A 26,465-nucleotide genomic window follows, 5' to 3' on the forward strand; every position below is an offset into this window, starting at 1 on the left:
TTGTCACATTTAGCAAAATTTCTGTCTCACTTGAGAATGTGATAAATGAGTATAAAAGAAAAAGTCTTGTTGCAAAGTAACACAGAACTCTCATAGCTGAGCTTAAAGTATGATAACCATATTATATGTTATATGTTTAAAATCTCTGACAAAATGGTGAACTGTCTTAATGCTCTATTTGACATTTTTTTCTACAAAAAAGCAAATTATTTAGCTTTTTGGACAGCAGCTAGAAAATATGTATGCTAAACATAGTCCTGTGAAAAACAGTTTTTCGATTGGATTAGCTTGTGCAAAATTCCATCAGTATAAACTCAGAATTATTAGACGTCACAACATTAAAGCTGGATTTAATAACTAAGGAAATATTCCTTCTCTATTTTTAAGATGTATTATGAATAAGTTCTGGAATATTGATCAGAAGATAACAAGAAACACAGCATCTCAAACTCATGGTTCACACTGCAGAAGTGATCATCTTAGGCATTCACAATCAATAAATACTCTCTGAATGCTTGTGACGTGTGAGATATTGTCAGAGGCAATGGGATAAATAAAATGATGTTTTCAAAAGAAATGAGGAAAGATCATGAAAATTAAGAATGCAATATTCTTAGAAAATGGGCAATTCCTTTTCTTTTCAACTCAATTCCTTTTCAAGAAAAGGGGACAATTTCCCATCTCAGTCCATTAGAAACTTACTGCCAAATTACCTACCAATTCTAAAGTCTACTTAAATAATTCTGAAATGAAAAAGTAAATGGTAGAATAGCAAAGGAAAAGTTTATATACACACCTCTCTCATGCCTTTGCATACATATAAATATGGTAAGACAAGGAAAATTTGTGACTTTTATTCCTATAATTATTCTATTTCATTAGAATAACAGATGAATTAATTTGTATGTACATATGCCTGTGCAAAATAATTTTGCTAATTTAAAAAATAACCAAATTATATTTAATGTGCCAGATTATTTTCAATTCCAAAGATTAATTTAAAACACCCTATGCTTAGGGGGAAGAAAACCTAAAGAAATATTGACAAAAATGCTCATAAAGCTGACATGTGAGGAGGTTTATATATGTCCTCCTAGAGCCCATCTACTTAACTGGGAACTCGAGTTACGGTATTTGAAAAATCTTTTCCTTTCAAATCATGCTACAGTCTTAAACTATGAAGGGGAAAATAACCCATACAAACAAAGCTAATATCCTAGATGTTAGAACTAAATGGAAACAGAAATTTAAATATTATATATTAAAGAACAGATTTTTTTCATTATCTATTAATAGGCAAAGCTAGATATATAAAAACATGGCCTTTGTAGTCAGGAGAACTGGCCTCATCTTCTGACTCTACCATTTACTATGTGTGTTTCTAGGGCATATCACTTATCCTTTTTAAGCCTCCATTTCTTTACCTGTAAGATAAAGATATCATCTCAAATGAGAATATACTACAATGCTTACGGACAGTATTTAGTACATAGTGGTGACTTATCAGCATAAGCAAAAATTAGTAAATACGGTCTTCTATACATAATATTTTATTTTAGAAACACAAAAGGATAAGACAAAAATGATGCTTATTTTACTAATAATTAGTAAAGGAAAATTCAGTATGAATAAGCCATTTTCTGAAGCAATATGAAAAACTGGTGGGATGGATAGCAGTGGAATTCAGGAAAGAGTATCTTAACAGAATTTTAATTCTGCCACATTCAATCTTCCCAATATGATGAGATTACTACAATTTTAATGTATTTATAAAACATTAAACTATTTTTAGATTCCACACTTGTTTTTAGTTGTGCTAAAGATTAAAACTTCTGGTTTCTGGAATATGGTAATCAAGCTTTAGTGATATTCTGCTGAGAATAAGAAGTTTATATCACTGGAGCACACACAAGAAATGATTCAGAAAACAGGTAATTCTGAGACATTTCTATGCCATGATTTCAAATGTGCTCCAATATGGTGGTAAAGGAAGGGGTCGTATTAATAACACTCAGACAGCATGTGGACAAGATTACACCAACACAATGTCAGTTAGGAACCTACTGTCCTTTAAAAAAGACAAATCTAATTTTCTTTACATTTTGTTTCATAATATTTCATTAAATAATTGGTAAAATAAAAACAGTAATTATACTTTTTTTAGACAAGTTTTTGAAAAGAGTTGCAATGACCCTTGAGGAGGAACAAATAGGTCCTTATTCCTTAGTTCTCTTGTCTGCTGCCACTATGACATTATCAGGGTAACTTTTCTTTTAAAATTTTATATTTAATATGAATTTTCTGCCTGGTTACAATTTTTTCCTTTTTATTTCCTTGTCCTTACCTTTAAGACTTCCTACAACCTGGGTACATCTAATGTAAAATGTTTGTTGCTCCATTAAATGGGTAAACTAAGTCTTCATCATAATATTTATCAAGGAAGAAAAACACTATTTCACACACATGACACTATTATGTTTCCTTGAAATTCTTCTTTTAAAAGACATTAAAGTGAATATTATATATGAATGGAGATAATCAGCTAGAAATTGATACTACTTATATTTACAAGCTAATTAATTGAACTTGCCTAATGCTTAGCGCAAACCTAGGAAAGCTTATACTCCAGTATATTCTTTTCCTAAGACAGATAATAATATCACAATGAATAATATCATTTGCTAACGATATACTACCTAGGTCCTAACAAAAACTAAACTAGCTGGTATTCTCTTAAGTAATCCCAATAATAGTCATGAAGGTTATTTTTGTAGAAAAATAATTTAGATCTAAGTGTGAATGTACTTCCTTAAAGTAAAGCAAAGAGGTCATACACTTGAATTCAGACAGATGACTCTACAAGCGGAGATAAACTCTCTCAATTCTGTGACTGTTTACATACTATATAGTCAATATGTAAGCTGACAGCCAAGAAGAGCATACTGGTGTCATATTAGGAATTTTGAGACATTTATGGGGAAGCCTCAGCAGCTTATTAAGAAAAAAGAAGACTTGGCTAGTATAAGTGCAGTTTGTTTGGTTCTATTTTCCAGATTAGTATGAATTACTATTTATATCATGGATGAAGGGCCTTTTGCCTAGAAGGCTGAACTGGAATCAAATGACCAGTTTAATATATTAAGAACAACAACAACAATAAGCAAGAAAAGAGACAATTTGAGATAATCTGGAAACCTAAGTTGCTAGTCATTTCAGAGACATCAAATTCACTTAAAAGAAACAAACAAACCTGCCCAGGACAGCCTCTCCTCCACCCACTGGTAAAGTGAAATAGGTTCATTCTCTTGGGGCATTGCTAAGTAACAAAACTCCAATGTAAATCAACAAAAGTTATCCCTAGAACTGATGCTTAACATAGTCATGCATTTTATAAAAAATATAAATCAAATGTTTTCTTTATATATTTTATAGTATAATTTGCTTATTTTGGAATTAGAACAAAAAATAATAGTAACGTTTTAATAACCACACTTAATAAAAATGTGATTACAAATAAATGTCTTAGCTGAGGTATGTCTTAAGTCAGAACACCTTAAGTGCTTCAAAAACGTGGGAAAGGATAACATCCTTTCTAAATAAAACCAACTAGGTGAGTTGAAAAATAATTAGCAACTGATAAACAACTCAGAACAAAGCTTCAGAAATGGTTTGATGAGGCAGGTAAGGCTGACAAGACTTACTCTGAAGCTGAGGCTGCTGGAAGGAAAGGGGCTGTCCGAACACAAATGGGCTGTGGACTAGGGAAGAGGGAGGTTTTGCAGCTTGATCAAAGATGGAAGGAGCTGGGAGATTGGGTCGTGACTGAATGGAATTCAATATGGCACTCAGTTGGTCACCTGCAGTGGGCAAAACAGTGAAGACTACAACTTGTTATTAATTAACATCCAAAATGGCAAAGTAAATGGTGCTTTACGACATTTCAGATAGTCAAACACTAGATAAAACAATGCCAATTCAGAACTCTTGAGGAAGTTGGTGAACATTATCCTCAAATAGGGACTGAATGCTATGTGTTGTTTTAATAATAGAAGCACTCCAACAAATTTTACATAATAGCCCACCTATAAAAACAAACCCATTTAAATTTATTTACATCTAGCAGTAGTAGGAGAACATACAGAGTCTATGAAGTAACTATGATAAGCTGATTTGTATCATACAAATATAAATGAAAACCTAAGTTAATGTCATCTCCTATGCAGGATCTGACAGTGATTATCATCACTCTGTCTCATATGTAGTATACTTCATGCAGAAAATATGCAAATAATATGAATAATTTAATGTAGGATTGAAGGGAGGCAAAGTATGTTATTAACTTAGCAATATTTAGTTATAAATTACTAAATTTATATTTTCTTTTTTAAAGTTGCTATTGCCAAAGAAATTATACATTTTTAAAAGCATGAACTCTTTTGCTCAGATAGACAATATAAAAATCTGTCAGACCTATAAGATAAAAAGGAATATAATCTACCTTATTTAAACAGGACCTCAAACATGAATTCTGAAATTTTGTTCAAATTAACTACAAAGGACATTACTACAAAAATAACAAAATATGAAACAATATAATTGGATGGATGATAGCTCCTTATTTATGGGAATACATATATTCAAAGGTTTAATTGACGTTAAAGAAGAGGGGAGAACAATAAACATTTCCAGACTAGCTGAGGCAGAAACTGGAAAACAGCACTTCCCTAGCCATATTCTCTCGATATAATAAAGTTTCATAAGTAAAACTGTAAATGAAACACCAACAAGAAATAGAACTGTGAACAAAAGTTGTATGTCTTTACTTAAAAAAAAAATTTAGTGCTGCAGATTACAGGAAAGATTTTAGAGATGATGAAGAATTTTATAAAATTGTTTTAAGGGAAAAGAATTTTTGCAAAAACAATTGCTTGACCTTGGGTAGTTCAAGAGTTAAAGAAAATGAGAACTACTACTAAAGGCAAGATAAAAACAGAGGTTATATATATATAATCAGATCAAAATGTCTTAATATTTCTTTGCTCCATCTAAGAACCTTTAAAGTCTATTAACAAGTCCATGCTATTTCTGAACAATATTAGCAAAGTCACTTTTAAAAAGTAATACACTATTTTTATTTAATAACAAATGTTCTCAAGAAAAAAAAAAAAAGACCAAATGTTCTCAGAAATGTCTGTGTCTCTTAAAAGTTGATTTTTATTCTTAAGATGTTTTATCAAACTATGTTTTAAAGACTGATTTAATGTGACAGCCACCAGTACAATCTGGACGTATTAGAGAATTAAAGCATACAATTTGAATTAAACATGGCTTTAAACAGATTGCTATACAGGTATATGTGGTAAGTAAACATTGAGATTTTAATTTAAGGATTGGCAGTGGTAGAAGGAAAGGGACATGAAGCAAACACCACAAAGCACTTACCCTACTTAAGCATGAAGATCTAGTTTAGGTTAGCTGAAATCTGAGCTACCAGAAATGAGAGAGCAGACAGTACCTAAGCCTGTAGGTTAGAGCAACCCAATACAGGAGGAAGAGCCAAAAGAAATCTTGTAGCTAAGGCTTCCTTCATAAAAATGCATTGTGGAAAGCAATAAAGGTATCAAATAGAAAATGATTTTATTTTGAATTGAGTATTTCCTCCATAATGATGTATTTTGTATTTCGTTGACTATTTCACTATCTCACTTTCTCTTCAAGTCATGTATTAAGACAACTGTCTTTGTTTCTGAAAATCAAATCCTACGAATTAGTTAAAATAACATTTTAAAGTTAGAGTATTTCCACGGAGACTATCTTCTCCTTCCTATTGTCCGGTTGAACGTCACCTGCCGACAGTATCACTGATTTTGAAGCTATGAGTTAGGATCAGGTTCATAAGAAACACTGTGTCCAAATTTACATACAAATGGAATTACAGATGAAATTCAAGCATAAATTATTCCAAAGTAATTATTATTTGGACTGTCCATGATTCTGGTCTCTTCTGTTAAAGCTACCAAAACAAACTGTATACTTTTAATATTTATATGGCTTAGGGGTTTTGTTTTACTTTTTACAATTTTTTGGTTTCATTATAAAATCAAACCCAAAGATATCATTTCATGTAATTCAAAACTAACTAAGATAACTGATTATATTCAAAATCACACATATTTAATAAAGCTAATGTACAATATTACTTGAAAATATTACTCAAAATATTTTGATTTTAAACAGATCATTGTGGAAAGCTTTTTTTTTTTGCTCATTAACATTTAATAGCAAGTGGATGATTAAAAAAAGTTCTACTAGATATAGTGATATAGAATCTTAATGATGTGAATTCAAAATGAGTGTTTATAAAATGGGAACAAGTAAATAAGAACTATAAACGTAAGCTAAAATGGATAAAAACAAAACTTGTTAAAATAATACTTTCAAATTGAATATGTATGTATACCTATGGCTGATTCATCTTGACATTTGACAGAAAACAGCAAAATTCTGTAAAAAAAAATTATCCTTCAATAAAAAATAAATTAATTAAAAAAAGAATACCTTCATAAGCATTTTGTTAGTTTTCTAGTAACAAACTTTAAAAAAGTTCTGTGGGTGAACAGTAATAATAATGGGTAAGAGAAGGTAATAAAAATACTACAGTTGTTAGGTAAGTAAGACACTCACTTTTAAACACCTACCTTTATTATTTCCCAGTCCATAATCAAATCCTTGGGCACTGCAACTTGCCCCTTTATTAAAAGCTTGTACTGAGAAAGGGCTTGGAGGAGGAGTTTGAGAATTTTGATCCAGAAGAACTTGTTCTACAATAAATGGAACATCTATAAAATTAGTTTCTTATATGCTACTCTCTATAGAATAAAGAGAGAAAATGGCAAGAAAGATTTTGATGATGAGTAAATTTCAAAATAACCTCACATTTAGATTTGATAATTAGTCTACCAGTTAGGTCACTGACACCGACAAAGTGCACAACAAAGCTTTGTTTTCATCTATCAAATCCACTATTATATTTAGAAATGGAATATGCCGTTATGGAGTCAATTTGCTTTTATTGTGGCAGGATATATCATTGAATGTATACTAATATTTCTGGACCAGGAACTTATATTTGTAACAAACTTATACAAGGACATTTTATAAAATAAAAACAGATGTCCCATAAATCAGAAATTAAAATATCTTCTATACCAGTATTCAAATAGAAAAGTATCTTCAAAATATCTAAGTATATGGTATCAAAAGAAATTTTCACTTATAAAATATTTTAAGTTCTCAATGTGAAAATTCTGGAAAATTTAACTTTGTACTTATTTTTACTCATTATATAAAAGATATGTTCCCTAAATGGAAGGATGATAAACCTGGTTTTATAAGCACTTTTATTAACACAATGTAACTAATAAAAGGCAAAGTAAAATCTATCAAATGAACGGTAAAAAAGAAAAAATAGTATTTATTCCATTAAAACAGCATTATGAATAGCTGACGGTTTAAAATATATTTTAAAATTTATATCCCTTTAAACTGAAATGGAGTTACAAGAAAGCGGCAATGTTTTCTTCCCACCCATAAGTCAGAATTCTGCTGTACCGGTGGTAGTGGATGGTCTCTCTCTTTACCAGCATGTCTAGGCTTTTTATTTCAAGAAACTAATCCTAGCACTTCTCTTAGGCAAAACTCTTCAGTATGAGGTATTTCGGTAGCAAAATATTTCTTCTGAAATTTACCCATGAACAACAATCTGAATGGAAAAGACGGCTCTGCTCTCACCCTCTTGACTGAGAAAGTCTAAGTACCAAGTATGTTTGTTCTGACCACAGCAGTATCTTTGCCTATTAGCTTTTTCTACAGACATCAGAGGCCTACAAAAGATTTTTACAAAGAGGAAAGGTTTTGTTTTACTTATGCTGCTCTATATGAATAAATTACTATAGTGACAAATCTTATTTCCATACTAATTCAGTTACATACTAATACCAATGAGCGGACTAGTTGAGTGACACATCAAACTAATCTTAGTGACTTTAGGGCACTAGCTTTTTATTTCTTTCCTATGACCCCAGATTTTATGTCAAAATATTAAGATTCACACTACACACACACACACACACACACACACACACACACACACACAGCAAAAAATCATTAAGCGATTACAGAGAAATTTAAACTTGCCTTAACACCTCTTTGAGGGTTGAGTATATACTTTAGTAGAAACAACATCCTGATTTAAGAAGCATTTTATACAGGAAGAACTTCTACTTCCTAAATAGATGGGAATACAACTTCCCATATTAAAACTTACTTTCTAGTATGGAAAGCATCTTATATTTTAACAATAATAGCTAACCTTACCATCTGCCAGCTTTGTTATTTGTTCACTTAGCTTTCATATTCAACTTATAAATTATCTTCATTTTGTAAATGAGAAAACAGAGGCACAGAGATACCAGATAATTTGGCCAAAGTCATACAAATGAAAAGCTACAGAGGTGGCATTAGTACCCTGGCAGTGCAGTTCCAGAGCCCGCTGTTAGAATTTATGCTCGTTGCTAGTTGAAATGATTGCTGTTGTTTGTTGTTTAGTCACTGAGCTGTATCTGACTCTTCTGCAACATGATGGGCTGTAGCTCAGGCTCCTCTGTCCATTGTATTTCCCAGGCAAGAATACTGGAGTGGGTTGCCATTTCCTTCTCCAGGGGATCTTCCCGACCCAGGGATTGAACCCAGGTCTCCTGTGTCACAGGTGGAGCCTTTACCTGTGAGCCACTATGGAAGCCTTGGTGTTAAAAGCTAAAATGATTACTAAGCTACAAAGGCTCTGACAGTCACTTAAACCACTCTCAGATTATTTAATTATGTTTATAAAAAGCTGATCTTACTTTAGGTTATTTTCATTTGTATCTCAATATCCCTGTATAATGGAAATGTTTAAAGACTGATGGATATGTAATAAATATATCACTAATATATATGCAGTAAGTATACTATAACTACTAAAGTTAGCTTGTAAAATGTCTGATTTACATGAAGTCTTCTACTTTTCAAAACATAATGAACAGTTCTACTCTCTCAGAACATTATTTTATGATGATATCATCCTTGAATAAGAAAAATGTATCTGTAAAGACAAGGGGAAGAAGCAGGTTCTCAAATCATATTCAGTGGATAACTGATGCAGTGTAGTATAATGAGCACAGCATTTGAAATATGGACAAAGATTCTGGCTCAAGCCTTTCACCTGCCCGGTATCCAGTGGTATAACAAGTCATTATAAATTCTATGAGCTTTAGTTTCCTTAACTGTAAAATGAAGATTATATAACCTATCTCAAAGCATGTTGTAAGGAAAATGGGAGAATGTTTAATGTACCATGTTAATAAATCTAAACATACTCCATTATCCATACAAATTCCAAACTTGCCTTGAATCTATCTATACTATGGCCATATTACCTCTTGGATAATGATTATTATAACTTTATACTCTTCTGGATTAAAAAACGCATGTTCTTTTAACTGTCTGACCCTATCTATAAATTTTGAGACTTGGTAGAAAAGTCTTATTTTGATAATACTTTTGTGACTCAATTTGTATTTAGAAAACTTAGTGAACAATGAGTATGTGCCAAACTGTTTGAGCACTAGGAATACAAAGATAAAGAATCTGTGGCTGACCAAGAAGGATGCACAATCTGAATATGAAGAAATAAAAATTAACTTCTAGGTAATATCAGTTTTGTTCTAGCAGTGAATTGGGATCATTAGGATCAGAGTTAACCCTTTACTCTGTCAGGAGCGGTTAAAGCTTCACCTGAATGATGACATGACTTCCCTGGTGGCTCAGACGGTAAAACGTCTGCCTACAACGTGGGAGACCCAGGTTCAATCCCCAGGTCGGAAAGATCCTCTGGAGAAGGAAATAGCAACCCACTCCAGTACTCTTGCCTGGAAAATCCCATGGACAGAGGAGTGTGGTAGGCTACAGTCCATGGGGTCACAAAGAGTCGGACACGACTGAGTGACTTCACTTTCACTTTCAAATGATGACATGGTCTGAACAAGGTTTGGCCACCAGGAGAATGAAGAGAGGACAAAATGGAAAATCTCTTATCAAATGAGATCATTGTTGAAAAACAGCAAAATAAAGTTTAAAGCTGAAATTCTAACAACAAAACAGGAAACCCTCAAAAGAAGCTATGCATATATTCAATGCTCCTTTAACTAACAGAGAATTCAATAGGATGAAATTGCCTGGGAGAAGTACAATGATCAGTGGCTTGAAAACTGAACTTCCATTTAGTGGTAGAAAGAGTAAAACGTTTAGTCCTCAACAGGAACAGAAGAATTATCATTTTCAACTATGATTTAATAAAATTTAATAAAATTCTGATTTTATTAATGAAATAAGAAAGCAGGTTTTACAAGACCAATTCCTATGTTTCACAGTTCCTTTTAATTCTCTTCTTTTACGTGCATTCATTTAGCACCTAGGTATTTCACACACGAAGTTCAACACTTGCAAGATTTTTAAACCCTCAGCTTTGATTTTACGTCAAAAATAAACACACATAAAAGCTCTTTACAACAAAAGAAATACAGTACACTTTAAATTTCTGGTTGCAAAGGTAAATCGGAATAAATCACAAATTTAAGCCAACTTGCCATCTTCATGTCGGAGGTACTGGTTTCCGCCTCTGTCTCTAGCTAAGGACCATGCCTCTCCTTCATCACTCTCACAGAACTCTACCATGCTGTTCTTATCCAGCTGCACCCATGTACCTTCAGAATTGGTTACCTAGTACATAACAAAAAGCATGATTGATTGGCTTGATTCTTTCAGAGCACTCAGGCCGAACACCAGCAAAAAGTTTGAGCAATTATTCCAGTAACTCTCTAACATCAAGTTAGTTTCTGAAATTAAGACCACAGCCTGAGGTAAGACAGAAATCAATAAACAGTCTTGTAAAATAATGCTCACTGATGACTTCAGTAAAAACAGTAGGTTTTTAAGGCACAGGATAATTCATACATAAATTTAAATGGTACCCCAAAACACGTGGCTCTTTGTTTGGCACGTAAAATGTCCTAACATAGCACACTTTCTATCAGTTAGGTTGATAGTGCCTATACTGCAATCTGAGAGAGACCCTGACACTGAGAAATAGCATGACACACTACATCGTCAGCTGAGGCAAATGCCAGAGTGGACTAAAGAGGAATGTTATTTGCTCAGGACTTCAGTGAGACACACGAATGGGCACAAAGAAATGAAACCCTTTAAACACATCTCCATGCTGATTCATAGCAAATATTTTAAAGTGCTGTTCATCCATGACAGTATAGTACACATTTGTAATAACGGAAAGATATGTGCAAATACCGAACATTTATAAACAGTACAAATCATTTTGCTACACTGCTTTCACAAGAATAATTATGAGAATAAAATTGTTTTAAAAAAGCACAGAAAAATCGCATTAGTATTTTCAACACAAGTAAAGATAAAGAACATTAACATTTAAAAACCTGGGATGGAAATGACAACCTCTGGAAGAAAGAGATGCTTTGGTTGTATTATATTAAGAATGAATGTCTTAGAAGTCATGAAGCTACAAGAATCCATACCTCTCCCACTGCTTTGACTTTGTTTCCCAGAACTAACATTCCAATTGGGATACCTCTAAGGTTAGGGCAGCTTCTGATGTTGTGACCGGAAGGTCCCGTCTTCACTACCTTGTACATGCCTGGCCCTCCTCGCAAGAACGGCATATCTTGTTCTTGCATTGTGGCTTCCTGTGGGCAGCAGGAGTTTATGTCTTTGAAAAAGTCATCAGTATTAGTTTTAGGTTCCTGAAAATTTGAATAGGAAAAAGAAAGTAAACAAAATACAATCTATTATCACTTTCAACATACTCTTCTTAATAGCGTTTAAAGCAAGTTCATAATACAGCAACTAAGAAAAAGAACACATATACAGAAATAACTGAAGTGTCTGTTAACATTACATTAAAGAATCTTTCTGTTATTCAATTCTGAATAATGTTTAAAATAGAGCTGGAGAAGAAAATTATAGCAGGAGAGCAGCTGAACTTTAGCTCCTGTCCCCTCTAATTTGAGGAGCATGGCAGTACTTGATTTTACGTCTGTCAGTGAAATATTTAACAATAGGAGAAATGAAAATAATTTACTATATGAACCACAACTGAAGAATTCTGAATCATTATTATTGCATTGCTGCCTGTTGGTATGGGTTAAAAGTCTAAATCTTCATTTTCTTCCATTTTTGTTTGTAATAACTATTAACAAATAGGAAAACAGGTATAAAAATTCTGGAGACTCATCTATAAACAGAGATAACAATGATGAAAAATGTGCAAGAAATAAAACCACTCAATTTTAACTAGTTATGAATAAGAGTACTTATAAGAGTTTAATAACTCACCTTTTCTTAATATAGCACAAATAAAAGTCTCGTTGACTTGCTAGACTATTATTAGACAGTGATATATTAATGCTATTAACAGAAAAAGATGATCATGTTTTAGTAGAGAGATTAACATTAAAAAAGCAGTTTCTATAATGTATTTGGATACCAGAATCACTTCTAAAATGAATGAAAAGAACATGCCTTAAACTATTTGTTGAATCTAAATGCCATGATGAAATTACTTTCTATATAAATGCAATAAAGAGAAATAACAACCTTCCCCAAATATGGGAACATCTTTTTCCCAACTAGATGTAAACAAAAGTTCCACACTGGAAATTCTTTCATTGTTATTATTACTTCTTTAAAACACATCTAAACTACACTTTAAAACATTTTTTTGTATTTCTTTATCTGGCCGTACCAGGTCTCGGTCGGGCCACATGGGATCTTTCAGCTGTGGTATGTGGGATCTAGTTCCGCGCCCAGGGATCGAACCCAAGCCCCCTGTATTGGGAGCGAGGACTCTTAGCCAGTGGACCACCAGGGAAGTCCTGAAACTGCACTTTTAAACACAGTGGTACAGGCTCTACAAATTGCTTTATTCAAATACAGTAAAAAATGATCATAATGGAACAGTTATTTAAACACTTGGTTAAAATTAAATTGATATTTAGTTATGTTATAAATAGGGTAAAATTTAAAAATCTACTAATATATTATGCAAGATAAAATATGATTGAATAGCTCTATCCCTAAGAGTAGTATCATTCTAAAAGATATGTATAGATACCCATTATGTAGTAGAAATTAAAAATAAAATCACAAGGTTAAAAAATATGGATTAAAAAATTCTCTGTACCTCTGACTTCAAGAAAGGATTGGTCTGGAAAAATTTTCAATCCATTATTAACCTTCACATAATATTGTGCAAATCTCATTGTGGTGATAAACAATTATCAATTTTGACTTACACAAATACAAGGGATGGACAATATTTACTTACATTTTATATAATTTTATATCATATAATCCAACACTCAGTTATCCATTGACAATTTCATGAAAATGAGAATTTTAACTATTTGAAAAATTGAAAATCTAAAATAAAATATGCATTTATTTACCTATTTTTGCATATGTGTAAAAGTTTATACATGTGCACACCTATAAGAATACAAAGACAGTACTCAAAATAAAATCGAGAGTAAGGTTTAAACTTTAATTGGACCATTTTATTCACAAGGTTTTCAGCAAACATTTAAAATGTCTAGAAGTGAATAATTAATTTTAGCAAATGTATCATTTAGTTGTAGCAAACACAACTATTTCATAGTTTTTTAAAGAGTAAAATTAGTCATATGTACAACTGATGTTTTAAAAATTCCATGGTATGATGTAAAAACTAAGCAAACAGTAATAGATTTAGTGAAAAAACAACTTCTTTGGTCTTTATGATACATCTTGAGCATTTAATTAAGTTTTGATAATATTTCTCATTTGACCACTCAGGGGAACAGTGAGGGAAAAGTCTGGGCAAAAACTAATAATAACTGCAAGTTCTTTACTGAATGACAACATAGGAAGACTGTATTAAACTACTTAATATTTTATTGATTAAAGAAATATATAAATTAATAAATGTACAGCAAATTTTATCCTTTTTTAAAAATACTGAACAGTATAAAAAGAACTGATAGACCTAAAATCACAGAACTATGTCTGTTATTCTCAAGCAATTCTAAAATTCACGTTTTATTTAATACAGAGATTTAAGACCTGGGCACCATCATATGAAACTGATGAACTACAATGTTCTTTTTTGCTCCTTGCAATTCCATCCCATTCTCATATGAATATTCAAAACAGCACTGAGCAAGGCTAGGGAAAAAAAACAGAATAGCCATGGGGCTGAAATTCTCCCACTTAATAAGCAAGGTCTGAAAAAGCTAGACTTGTATATAATTGCTGGAGAAACTAGTCATAAAATTAAACATAGCAAATCTGAAGTCAAGTAAAAATTGAATAATGCAGTCTTTGGCAGAAATAAAGGGAAAGGGTTTATGGGGAAACTCAATTGCAGTACTTTGTATGTAGACTGTTTTCAGCAAAAAAAAAATAATAATCTTAAGCACAGGCTTCAAAGATATAATGTAAAGTTCGTTATACATGCTGAAATACCTGCACAATGTATGACTGTTCCTTACAGTTAACTCACCTGGGGGAAAAAAGCTTTGGAAGTCCATGCAAATACGTCCAAATCCCTGACTCCTGGGCTAGCATTAAAGATATTCTGAGTGACAAAGTTTAAGAAAGAAAAATATCAACAAAGAAAGGGAACAGGAGATGATCTGCAGAAGACGCGTTCACAGGAGTAACAACGTTCTGTACGCCAGCACCGGCACCAGAATATTATTTCACTACAGGGAAACTGAAGCCACCTGAGTAAACCACACAGCAAAAAAATTCTCATATGTAAGTTTTTGTCAAAAGCTCTCCATGGATATAGTGTGTCATGCCATTTGCTACATTTAAGAGTCAGACATTGGTATCAAGCTTAAGACAGTGCAAGAAGGACAACTTAAAACTCCTTTAAATGACTGACGTATCTGTTCCAGTAAAGCCAGATTTGTCTTATTATTAAAAAAAAAAAAGTCTGCTGTTTATAAAGACAATGTGAAGAATACAGATTGTATAGACAGTGTAACTAGTACTACAAATAAGTGCATGCAATTAATATATGTGAACTTGTTATTACTGTTTTAAGTCCAAAAAAATCAGAAAGTAAAAAAAGTCTAATTCATTTTTTTACTTTTGCTCTCTTCTATAAGTGGGAAAAAAAAAATCACTTGGAAATGTTACTGAAAGCTGTTAGCAAATTTGGTAAGAAAAACATAGAGAAAAAAACAATCAATTTTTATCAAAAGGTAGACCTAGTTTTCTCCCTCTCAAAAGTTTAGGAAATGCACAGAGCATTTAGAATCTCTACATACACTCTAAAAATATTCTGTTAAGGAACAACCAATTCACAGCAACATGGTCCCAGAAAGAACAACATTTTTACAAAATGTTTTCATGACAATTAAAATGATATACATCTACCTAGATATATCATTCTATTAAATATATTTACTTGATCTGAACTGAAAATCTTTTCAAAAACTAGCAATTACACAATTTTACTGCTTATATAAATACAAAAAAAGAGGACATTAAAAATGTTAATGAAAGTTATGAACAACAAAATTCCCAACCAACTGCAAGCCATTTTATATAATGAGAATCTATTTCATATTCTCCAGTTCTGTATCTTCCTCACGTATATATGTATATGGACAGATACAGATATATATCCATATACATACACCTCTGCTAACACAGAAATATAAGACATATAAAAGCCAGGGAAAAAGCGTTTCTATTAATGTGTCTACAGATAAATGCAAAACAAAAACCAAAGGTCCCTCCACATTTAAAAATAGATAGCAGACAGGGTACTTTCTCTTTAGGTAAAGTGGATACATATTGCAAAGCATTCTGAAATGCCATTTTGGGGGTGAAAAGGTGTCCTTATTGGTTCATCCATGTATATTAAGAATTTGTGGAGTATTTGCTCAAAGGTTTTTCTCCTTTTCAGAGACAGTGGTACGGACTTTCGAAATAAAACAATATCAGTGTTTTTTAGCACATTCTATCTTTTAGCATAATTTTTTTCTAATATTAAAAGCAGTGTGAAAAACATTGTAAGAAGTAATGCAGACTGAGTTAGGAATAAAGAAGCAATGTGGTGACTGACAATTTCAAAAATTTTATATTTATTTCAGTGTTTAAACTCACTGAGTCTGACAGCATGAGTTAGTATGTCCTCATGCTAACTTGAAATAGCTTGAGATACCTTAAAGTGATGTAACTGCTAACCATGGTAACAAACTGCCAACACAATTTGTACATGTTAATTATATGTGGATTCAAATTTGGTACTTCTTTTGCTTTGTTCTACATTTGTAGAAAATTCTTAGTGTACACTGGTTTATTGTAAGGCTATTTTTAAAACGTGGTGTCCTAACAATACTGCATTTATCAAGTATCAAAAAAGCACCAAACAGAAAACTGAAATTTAAAAATAAAATATACTTCATAGTTTCTTTTGAAAATACAGGAAAACTTAATCTAAAGATATGAACATGCATGAAAATATTAACTTCCTCAAAGTTTCAATTTCTCACCATTAAAACATATAAATTAGTTTTCATATTGTATAATTTTATAGACTGAGTACCATTATATATGTATGTATGTACATATCTACAATAATCTAAGTCATCTTATCCTCAAAGACTATTCTGAAGGCAAAAAAGTTCTGCCAAATAAAATTAGAAAACTAAAGTATGCTAAAAATCTAACTAAACTGATGAACACCAAACTGCAGCTGTAAGACAGTAAGCTTCAAGGCACAGAAGAGACAAAATAAAAGAATAATTTTTATGGTGAAATACATGACCAAACATGCCCAATGCTTGAGCACAGAGTTAGGAATTACTATTTTTAAAGTGAAAAAGATAAGTATCTCAGGAGAATTAAATACAACATATATACCATGACAGTGTTATTTTAAAGGCCTCAATTCCATTCTGTTTAGGAAACGTAAATGTCAAGCTTAAGAATTGAAATGAAGCTTTTGACACCCATTTAAGGAACATATTTATTAATGGTGTATTAAGTAAATATTTAGTATTTACTAAGACTGAAAAACAGGTCTATGCATACACATACACACAAATTTGCTAAGAAAACAAAACTAAGAAATTTGGGGTATATTAAAGCTGTGACTACCATGCGTCATTAGGTATCCCAAAAGAATTAAATCGGACATAAAATGCATGAAATATATGCTAATTTTACCAAGTACTCTGAGTAATGTTATATGAGAGAATATCGAATGATATTTTTCCTTCTCTCCTCCAAATCTTCAGAGTCCCCAAATATAGAAAAATCAACCTACTTTCTATATGTGAACATCAATCAGCCTAAGTAGGTAGAAAGTGGTTTGTATAATTGCATGGAGATTCAAGTTGCTTCTATAAGAATTTGAATAATATTAGCATTGTAAATATATCTTTGAATATTTCTAATGAAGTATTGCCTGGAAAATCCCATGGACGGAGGAGCCTGGAAGGCTGCAGTCCATGGGATCGCCGAGGGTCAGACACGACTGAGCGACTTCACTTTCACTTTTCACTTTCACGCATCGGAGAAGGAAATGGCGACCCACTCCAGTGTTCTTGCCTGGAAAATCCCAGGGACGGGGGAGCCTGGTGGGCTGCTGTCTGTGGGGTCGCACAGAGTCAGACACGACTGAAGTGACTTAGCAGCAGCAATGAGGTATCATCTACTTTCCTTGATATAAACTTTATCACTCAACCTCACAATGTTCAAAGACCTCGTTTTTGACAAAGTAGACAATGAAGTATGCCTATAAATTTCAAATCACTAGTATCTATTTTTATAATAGAAGTAAACTTGCTTTCCAAAAAATTTAGGCTCTATCACAGGCACTCAAATGTTTCCCACGTCACATGCATAAATTATTTTTTCTCTCTTTTTAAACTTATTGTTTTCCCTGGTGTATGAAACATTCTATTAGCTTAATGTGTAGTTTCCAAATCTTAAGAATTTTAATTTAAAACCAGCTTTCCCCAGGTATCCTTGAACATACATCACAGTATTCAGTCTCATTTAACCATTAGGGTTATGAGCATTTGTATTTATTTAATTGTGGAATTCTAGCCAAAATAATATGATTTTTACTTTATCCTCTTGTAACTGTATCTGCCCTTACGTCTTCACTAGATGAAGATAGACTAAACACACAAGCACAGGCTCTGGGATTATATGGGCTGGAGTTTTAGAACTAGCTCCACTGCTTACTGCTTATGATCTCGGAAGAATAGTTCTCTTCTCTCATTGGAAAAATGACAATGATACAAACTTAACATCAAATGGATATACTGAAAATTAAATGAGAGAATAAAGCTAAGAAGCATAAGACAGAAATTATTTTAAGCAGTATCATCAAACCAAATGCTAAGAATTAAAATTTAGCATTCAACAAATGTTGAAAGTCTACCACAAACTAAACGAAATATTTAACACTTTGGAAGAAACACACAGGAGTAAGAGGGGATCTTAAGTGAGTCCTAACCCTTAAGGAGCTTAGAAACAGAAATAAGAGGTATAGAAATACAAATGGGCTAAAGAGAAGGAAAACAAACTAAGCATTATGAGTAGCTGGAGAAGATGTAAGCCTTTTCTGCTTTTACAGACAAAGTGCTACCTGAGCAGGAAGGGAGAAAGTTAATTTCCCCAGTATGTAGAATCTTCCTGTCCTCAATTCATGCTTCACCCTTATTAACTATTTATTAGTTACCAAACGCAGCATGCCTTCATAATTTTGGATATTTGATTCTCTAATGTGAAATTCCTTCACTCTGTTCTGGCAATTTTTTTTGAAACCTCCTCAAATGTCACCTCCTAAGTGAAGCCACTCTGTAACTCATCACAACGCAACTTAACTTGGTGAACACAGTACATCTATCACATTACACAGCGAGCACTCTAAGAATAAGAATTGCACTCTCAATTATTTTGTATCCTCTCCCCTCTACCTCTCCACCCAACACCTTCTTCCCAACTTAGTGTCTGGTACATAGCAGGGACTCATATGTTGAATGAACAATTAGTGAAGCGATAACTAACTACATGGATGAACAATGTCAACAGAAATTTTTGAGCCTGGCCAATTAGGAAAGTATTAGGAAAGTATTAGAAAAGTTAGGGGGTTGGGGAAAGGAAGCAAAAGCATTTTAGACAAATGAAATAACATAAACAAAACAGACTAAAATGTAATGTTAAACAGTGTATTCTAAAAGGGGCAATAAGTCTAACAGACCATGAGTACCTCACAAGGAAGTATCTGTGTTCTTCATAGTTGTCCTGATTCTTTCCACTGATTTAAAAATGGTTTTGGAAAGAACACTCATAATATGAATGTCTAATGCAATTTAATCTCTAAACAAGAGCATTACTAAAGTCATATTTGAACCAAATTAGGATGTCATTATTTTTTAGTAAAGTAATGACATTTAAGGGCTTCCCTGGTAGCTCAAGACAGTAAAGAATCTGTCTGCAATGAAGGAGAACACAGTTTGATCCCTGGGTTGGGAAGATCCCCTGGAGAAGGGAAAGGCACTCCACTCCAGTATTCTTGCCTGGAGAACCCCATGGTCAGAGGAGCCTGGCGGACTACAGTCCATGGGGTCACAAAGAGTCAGACAGGACTGAGTGACTAACGCTTTTACTTTCAATGACATCTAAATAGAACTACTGCCGGTCAGGCCAAAATGTGACTAAAGAACATATCTACAATGAAAACCAAGGTTCTGCAGTATGAGTACAGAAACAGGACAGGGTAACAAAAATCACTTTAAAGTTTATTCTAAATATAGCTACTTATGGCAATCTTTTTAAAAAACAGATCATCAAATATTCAGTGTTCAGTTTCCAATCCCTACCCCTATTCTCCCCTTCAGTTTGCTTAAGTCAGGCTCCAAATATGGCACATCCATTCATGTGAACACAAAATTGTTTTAACTAGAGAAGTTGAACATGTTGATGTAAAGATTGCTCAAGGCAACTTTTTGGTACTTTTGCATCTTTTTAAGTGAGCGGCATCAGTCCTTGATAATCTCTAATGTTATCTCAAATCTGTTTAACTGATTTAGCCAGCTTTCTGTTTAACTGAATAGTTCTTACAATGGTTAGCCATAACTGACAGCTGATTCATTCACCAACGAAGTATAAAAAGGCAGAGTGGGTGGCAAGTTATTTCTCCAGCAGTAAAAGAAGAGATGCAAAGGAAGCAGCAGCAAAGCGCATTTCTTTCGCTGTATTAGTTCCCCCAGGGTATGAGATGGAATCGTACGCTCTGTCCTGCAGAGTAAGGTACTCACGAAAAGCTTACTGACTGTTGAAGAGGCCTGTCCTGGTCCTGAAAATCAAAACCCTGGGAAATCAGCCTGTTCCTGCCTATGCCAGGCTCTGACTCCAGTTTTCATCTAACACCCACCCTGAAGCAACTTTATACCAGTTCTGTCTGAAGCCCCATGCCGGTTGTCACACATCCCCTCTGTCCTCCTTGGTCACAAACATACAATGCAAATCCTTACTTAGGTCATCTACCTGTCCTCTTATTTTTATACCAGAACTGTGCTAGGCTTCTTCCTGATCCAACAGCTAATTATTGCCATTTGTCCCATAACTTTATACTGTACCTAATGGGACCCTTTCTCTGATGGTAAATGAACTCATTTTCAAACCTCACAGGTCACAGTGTTGCCAGCACCTGTATATGTGGATGTGGCCACATTAACAATCCATTTCATTCAATAAAATGCTCTAAGTATGAAATCAATTTCAAATATGCTACATTATCACACAAGTTGCCTGTCTCCTTCCAGCTCCTTTAGTACAGTGCATTCACTATACTGTTGCATTTTATTAAGACCTCCGAGTCCCTTGGACCCTCCACTAATCCTTTCACATTTCTAACTTAAGCTGCAACCCACAGCTGGTGCTCTCAATCGCTCTTTCATCAGCATCTGAAATTCCCTTTTGTCCCTATTTTCCTGTCACAGCAGCCCAGGAAGTTCCGGCCAGCACTGTCTGCTTTCCTGGCTTTCTTAATTCTGGAGACCCAGGGCCATGGGGGAAGAAGGGTGTCTCCAGAATGCATCTATCCAGCGGTCTCACTGGGTCCTTCGTGGTGCAACAGTCCCTAAACAAGTAGTTTTCTTTGTCAGATCGTGCTATTTCTCTCAAATATTACTACAAATTCTTATGGCTTTTCTAAACTCTCTAACATAACTCAGTTATTTTAGTCTCAGCTAATGGCTTTTCTCTTTTCTCTATGGAAATGATGGTTTCTTTCACCTCTTCCCTCTCTTCCTCATTCCTAAAAACTTACCTACTGCCACACATACCATCTCCTTATTCACAGAAACAATTTACCAGTGTGCTCTCAATTCCATCTTCTCCTCCTTTTCAGCCTTCAGATTCCTTTTCTGTATCTTTGATGCCCACCTTTTTTTACTGGCATCTTTTAATTTATAATGATCTCAAGTCACTATCATCCTTAAAATTAAGGAACCAGAAAAATCTCAGCTTTCTCAGTGATACCAGATACTCTGAGTTACTTACATCAAAAGAGAATTCATGTCATGTTTCAACATAAAGACAAACTAGAAAATACCAAAAGCTACTTCCTTTTGCTTTCTGTCTCCAACTAAGTCAGAGATAACCTCTTCATTCACTCACACAGCGGTGAAAAGCCACTGAGTACTTGTATGGCTCACTCCATTTACCTCCTCTCCCTCTGACCTCAACACTGTCTGCTAAAAACCATCTCTTGGCTAAAGTTTAAAAGCATCAGGTAACAGAACATGAGGATTCCAAAATGAAGCCATGGGATTCAGAATACTTCCTGCTCATCCTTGCTACCTTTGTTTATTCTCTTGTTTTGTCTGTATGAATATCCTCCTCCTCCAAAAGTACCTCCTCAAATGAGCCACAAAGGAATTAGGAAAAAAAAATTTTGAAGCAGAGATAATTTCGAAGTCGTAAAGATAATATAATCTAACATAATGCCTTATTAGGGCCTTAAAATACACAAAACCCTATATTGGTCAAAATTTAAAATATAAACTGCTAACAAAATAAACACAATGGCTACTGTAATTACTGCTTTAAAATATCATCTTCATTATCCTGAAGAATATCTGGTTACTATAATGAGAGATGGCTTAAAACCATTTAAGGGCAAGTTTCTAGCCCTAGATTAAAAAAAAAAAGCAGTAGACCAAAACTCTCTTGACTTTCTTTATCTATTAGTTAAAAATATATAGACAGCTTCTTTCCCCTTTGTACTATATAAAACAAATACAAAAGAACAGAAAAAAGAATGTGATTAATAAATCCAAACAGAAGTTCTATTATGTTCTTCTCAAAAGCATCATTTTGTATAGCCACCCTTTTGGAGAACATTACTCTGGACTATCAAGGAGAAAAACAAACAACACAGTGACTGATTTGATAGAGTGAGCTTTATGTACTGATTCTTTTTGAAGAAATTCAACTGTTTAAAATACTAAGGTTATTTTTAAAATAAAAATTTATATTAGCAGTGTCATGTCATTAATGTCATTCATTCTTCAACATAAAGTCAAACTAGAAAATACTAAGAGCTACTTCCTTTTGCTTTCTATCTCCAGTAAAATCAAATATTGGTTGAGAGGAAAAGGAAAAAATTATAAAGAGAGCCATGGGTTCCTATCAGATTTAGTGACACAGTAAACTTTTGAACACTGGCTCTATGTACTCCACTGCATCTGTCAAAGAGGCTAATAGAATTCTCGCAGACTCTGAGACTGAGCTTCAACTAGAGTGCTATAGTACTGCAAGTCTAAAAATCCACCTTGTTTTAACGAGGTAGTATCATACACCAAGAAAGAAAAGATTCAAACTTAGACAACACACAAAATTACAAAACACCACCAAAAAAAAAAAAAAAATACATTATATGTGTTTCTGAAATGAATAGTAATACTGAATTCTTAAATTTTAGTGTGGAGTTCATTCCAAACAGTAGCGTGAATAAGAAAGGAAAAAAAATGTTAACTACTCTCATTAGCCACTCTCATTCCCTGTCTCCCTGGAAAGAAATCAGCAGGCCTAGTTTAATTTACTGCTTCCTCCTGTGATGGACTATATAAGTGTTAAAGGCCTTAGCCTTGCCAAATTTCACCTTTATTAAACAGAAGCTCTCAGAATTCAAGCACTTGAAGTTATTTAGTTGTGGTTTACCTCAGAACTGAGAAGCCTTAATTAAAGAAAGCCCTGTAATGAGGACAGGATACACCTATAATCCTCTTTAAAACCACCTTTTACTTACGTCAACAGGGACCAGAAGACTTTTCCCAAGATGCTGATTAAAAGAGAGGCACCAGGCTTCGGTATAACCGTTCATGTTAGGAACGTACTTCTTTATTGTCTCATCATTGAGCCTCAGCCACACACCATCATCATTGTGGATCTATGGGATACAAGCACCAGAAACAAGCCATGCCTGCCCGTCACTCCGAGGAAGGCAGCAAAGTTCTGAAAGGCTCAAAGCAGGCAAATAATGGTGGACACGGACATTAAGAATCTAGTTTTTGCATAAGTTAAGTATGAGAGAACCTTTAACGAAAGAAACCAGGAAGCCAAGCAATATGATAATTCACATGGTGAGATCGTAAAACATATTGTCACTTAGAAGTAAAAGCACAAAGAAGTCACAGTTTGAGATAAACACTTCAATAATAAAACCAGAGGTTTCCCAAAAGAACACAAGCCTTTCTTCCCCTCAATTTAGATTTTAATAATCAGAAGTTACTGATTATTCTAATAAGTTACATTATTAGAAAAATGTCCTGTCCAAAGTGAAGTGATACAACAAACACATACAAAAACAAACAACATTCTAAAAATTTAAGAAAAACTACTCGTTTTCACTGAATTCTCATACTGGTTCTGACTAGCATGTTAATTTTTATGCTAAAAATATAATTTTAGTTATTCATTGATAGAGAAAAATAAATGCAATGTTTGAAACTCAATGAACAAAATTTTGAAATTCTGTGAAACAATTTTCCAAACACTACCCAAACTGCTTAAAACATATTCTAACAAAAAATTTAGTAACCTTATATCATGCAAACAGTACAAAAATTTTTCATCCAAAATTTATTACGAAGTGTTTCTTTACAAATTACCTCATCAATGAAAGTGATGGTTCCATTGACCTTCACTATGCCTATCTGCTCACTCTGAAGGGAAGGGTGGCTACGGATACGGAGCCCTGCACTATCCTTGGCCACAAATTTTCGAACCTGAGAAAGGCAAAGACAGACAGATGAAGCAGGGAAATCATGGTAGAGAGACCTCAGAAGTGGTAACAGATAAATAGACTTGAAAGTATAATTCTGAGAAAGCTTCCAAAACTATTTGTAGCTGGTCTTCCTGTGCAAATAACAACGGCTTATTTGTAACAATAAGCGAACATTTTTAAGTATAAAACCGTAAATCATTAAAAAAAATAGAAAATTATTTATATATTCTTTTCTAAACTTTGAAGACATATGATAAAAAGGAAAAAAAGAGCCTTTTTATCCTTTTAGGAAGGTATGATATAAATTCTATTACCCATGTTTCTTTTTTTTAATAAGTAAGTAGTTTACTAAAATTCCTATAGCACTTACTCTTTAAATGTTAGGAAATGAATTTAACAGCACAGGATACTTTAATCTTGACAACTGTACACACTTTAATGTCAACAGACGTTTTGTTAATCGTAAACTTTCAATAACAGGAAGTATACAGAGTCTATAAATTACTATAGCATTATACCAAGAAACCAAAAAGTACAGTTTTATCCTTGAATTACCATGAACTAGTCTTCAAGTTTATTTAGGAATACTTAGAATTCAAATACTGAAATAAGTGAAGTATTAGACGTTGGATGGCCACCTTGAAGCATCAATGAAGAAAATTAATAAATTTCAGACTGATTCATGTTCTAATTTCATTCCCCCCTAACCTTATTTGGTTGAGGCTCAGTCTTTGGTTTGACCAGCTGAGTTCCTGGTGGTATCATTCCTTTTGGTGGGTCTTTTACTTTGACTTCTAGGCCAGCATCTGTAAGAAAAGGAAGGGAACTGTAACATTTGAGAATATAAGGGAGGGAAGACCCTTAAACCTAACTTCATATACATTCACAGGCTGTTTTAGACAATTAAAAGAAATATCTGAATTCTGTCCTTCAAGGTAATTAATATTTAACAGCTAAAAAATAGATGAGTACTTGGAAAAATGACTGTGAGATTCCAAAGGGGAGTCTCAGGGATTCAGGAAAAGAGGAGGGGCTATAGACTATATTAAATAATAGTGAAAAATTTTAAATAACAAAAAAAGACACCCTTGTGTGATTGAACATTATCTCATAACATCTGATCAGAGCACTACTTGTCATCTGTAACAATCTTCTCATGAGTAACAGGCAGCACAGCTTGGTGTTTACAAGCTGGGACTCTCATGTTAGACTTGATTGTTCCTAATTCTGTCATTAACTGTTTGACTCTTTAAGAACAGCGCCTAGTTCACTGAGCTGTTGTGAGAATAAAATGATTTTAAAAATACATATAGAATATATAAGATTGTATAAAAATTTTTGATGTATATTAAATACTCAACAAATGTTAGCTATCATCATCATCATTATTCTAGTGAAACTTGTCCTTGCCTACAGTCAAGCAAGGTCCTAGCCTACTATCAGTTTAGTCACCTCTGGGCAAAGTTGATTTAAGAAGTTAGGGAAGAAAATGAACGGTTCTAAGCGACTATGAATCTTTTTCTTCAATGTCATTCCAGAAAATATGTATGAATATAAGTGGATTTTTCTTATTTATGTTAGTTTTCTTTACCCACTATTAGCAAAGATAAAACCTTTCTTGACTGTCTCCACTTTTGAACTTCTGTAATTTGTATCCCTTGCATGACACTACTTGTATTTTATTTTACTTCCTGTGATTTTGTTTGCCCCCTTTATCTTGCAACCCATCAGTAAGCTGTTCACTTGACAGGAACTGCCTTATCTAGAACAATGTTTCACTTAGAACCAACAGAGGTTTGCTGAACTAAAGGCTTTAAGGATACTCTGAAATAAAAGAGTACAGCAAAAGGCTTCTGCTAAAGGTTTCTCGGATGGTACAGATGAATCTGATATATCTAATCCTATAGTTGTTCTTTAGCTGCTAAGTTGGGTCTGACTCTTTTGCGACCCCATGGACTGTAGAATGCCAGGTGTCTCTGTCCATGGGATTTCTCAGGCAAGATACTGAAGTGGGTTGCCACTTCCTTCTCCA

The 26,465-nt window shown here is 33.5% G+C and overlaps 1 protein-coding gene across 1 annotated transcript in view; it reads right to left on the reverse strand.

Moving 5' to 3' along the window:
* The window catches only part of MYCBP2 (MYC binding protein 2), a 266,575-nt gene that overhangs the window by 53,719 nt on the left and 186,391 nt on the right, over positions 1–26,465 (reverse strand). The window contains exons 50-57 of the mRNA XM_052650329.1: positions 25,142–25,239; positions 24,318–24,434; positions 23,456–23,596; positions 14,669–14,743; positions 11,649–11,873; positions 10,686–10,818; positions 6,699–6,821; positions 3,702–3,857 (exon numbers count right to left, since the gene is read on the reverse strand). Coding sequence (XP_052506289.1) covers positions 3,702–3,857; positions 6,699–6,821; positions 10,686–10,818; positions 11,649–11,873; positions 14,669–14,743; positions 23,456–23,596; positions 24,318–24,434; positions 25,142–25,239 — 1,068 coding nt within the window. The remainder of the gene's footprint in view (positions 1–3,701; positions 3,858–6,698; positions 6,822–10,685; positions 10,819–11,648; positions 11,874–14,668; positions 14,744–23,455; positions 23,597–24,317; positions 24,435–25,141; positions 25,240–26,465) is intronic.

Source organism: Budorcas taxicolor, chromosome 12, assembly GCF_023091745.1.
Source record: "Budorcas taxicolor isolate Tak-1 chromosome 12, Takin1.1, whole genome shotgun sequence".
In the NCBI taxonomy this organism is placed as follows: domain Eukaryota; kingdom Metazoa; phylum Chordata; class Mammalia; order Artiodactyla; family Bovidae; genus Budorcas; species Budorcas taxicolor.